Raw genomic sequence first — 1041 nt, 5'->3', positions numbered from 1 at the left:
GTTTTCTTTTTATTTTTAATTTATTTCTTTTTTAGTTTTATTATTTTTTATTTATTTATTGCGGTAGTATATAGAGGGGCCCCCAAACTCAACAGACAAACATCAGCATGAGCAGCTGCAACTGAGGGGGCCCCCTCTGTACCCTGGGGGCCCCTACTGTACCCTGGGGGCCCCTGCTGTACCCTGGGGGCCCACACAGTACCCAGGGGGCCCCCAGTGCTTCAGAGGGCCCCTGCGGTACCCTGGGGGGCCCCTGCTGTACCCAGGGGGGCCCCTGCTGTACCCAGGGGGGCCCCTACAGTACCCTGGAGGGGCCCCCCGTGCGGAGCTGTATATCTCATGAAGGCGCAAAGAAGAGTAGAGCAGCAACACTTGCTGCTGCTGCTGCTGCTGCTGCTGCCGCTGCTGCTGCTGGTTTCTGCTGCTGCAGCACTGCCAATACACAACACACAAGGGGGGGCCCCCAAAAGGAATTGTTTAGGGTACTGGGGGGCCCCCCTTAATGCGGCCTTGCTGCCTCCTGGCTTCATCACAGCAGGCATACACACACAGCTTAGCAGCAGCAACAGCAACAGCAGCAGCAGCAGCAGCAGCAGCAACAGCAGCAGCATTATCAGCAGCAGACCTTATACCACAATCAGCAGCAGCAGCAGCAGCAGCAGAAGAAGCAGCAGCAGAAGCAGCAGCAGCAGCAAAAACGACGATATGGATGCCGCTCCCGCGAGCAGCACCAGCACCGCCACCGACACCACCAATACCACCAGCAGCAGCAGCAGCAGCAGCAGCAGCAGCAGCAGCAGCAGCAGCAGCAGCAGGAAGGGGGTGTTAGTACCTAGGAGGCCCGGTAGGGGCCCCCGGCTGCCCCCCCATGAGCCCCATCGATATATTCACATGCGAGCAGCAAAACAAATAAAAAAATATTTTAAACGCGTTTCTCCTGCTGCTGCTGCTGCTGCTGCTGCTGCTGCTGCTGCACCAGCAGCAGGAGAAGGGGTATGTATAGGGGAGAGAGCAGCAGCAGAAGCAGCAGCAGCAGCAGCT

General features: G+C 57.5%; 1 protein-coding gene across 1 annotated transcript in view; it reads left to right on the top strand.

The window, feature by feature from the left end:
* Window positions 1–705: 705 nt before the first annotated feature.
* Window positions 706–1041, top strand: part of EMH_0050080 (TPR domain-containing protein, putative) — a gene marked incomplete at both ends in the record, with an annotated part of 1540 nt that continues 1204 nt past the window's right edge. The window contains one exon of the mRNA XM_013496599.1: window positions 706–844. Coding sequence (XP_013352053.1) covers window positions 706–844 — 139 coding nt within the window. The remainder of the gene's footprint in view (window positions 845–1041) is intronic.

The sequence above is a fragment of the Eimeria mitis genome, genomic scaffold, assembly GCF_000499745.2.
Source record: "Eimeria mitis Houghton genomic scaffold, Emh_scaff2191, whole genome shotgun sequence".
NCBI classification, from domain to species: Eukaryota; Apicomplexa; class Conoidasida; order Eucoccidiorida; family Eimeriidae; genus Eimeria; species Eimeria mitis.
This window is presented reverse-complemented; position numbering and strand designations above follow the sequence as displayed.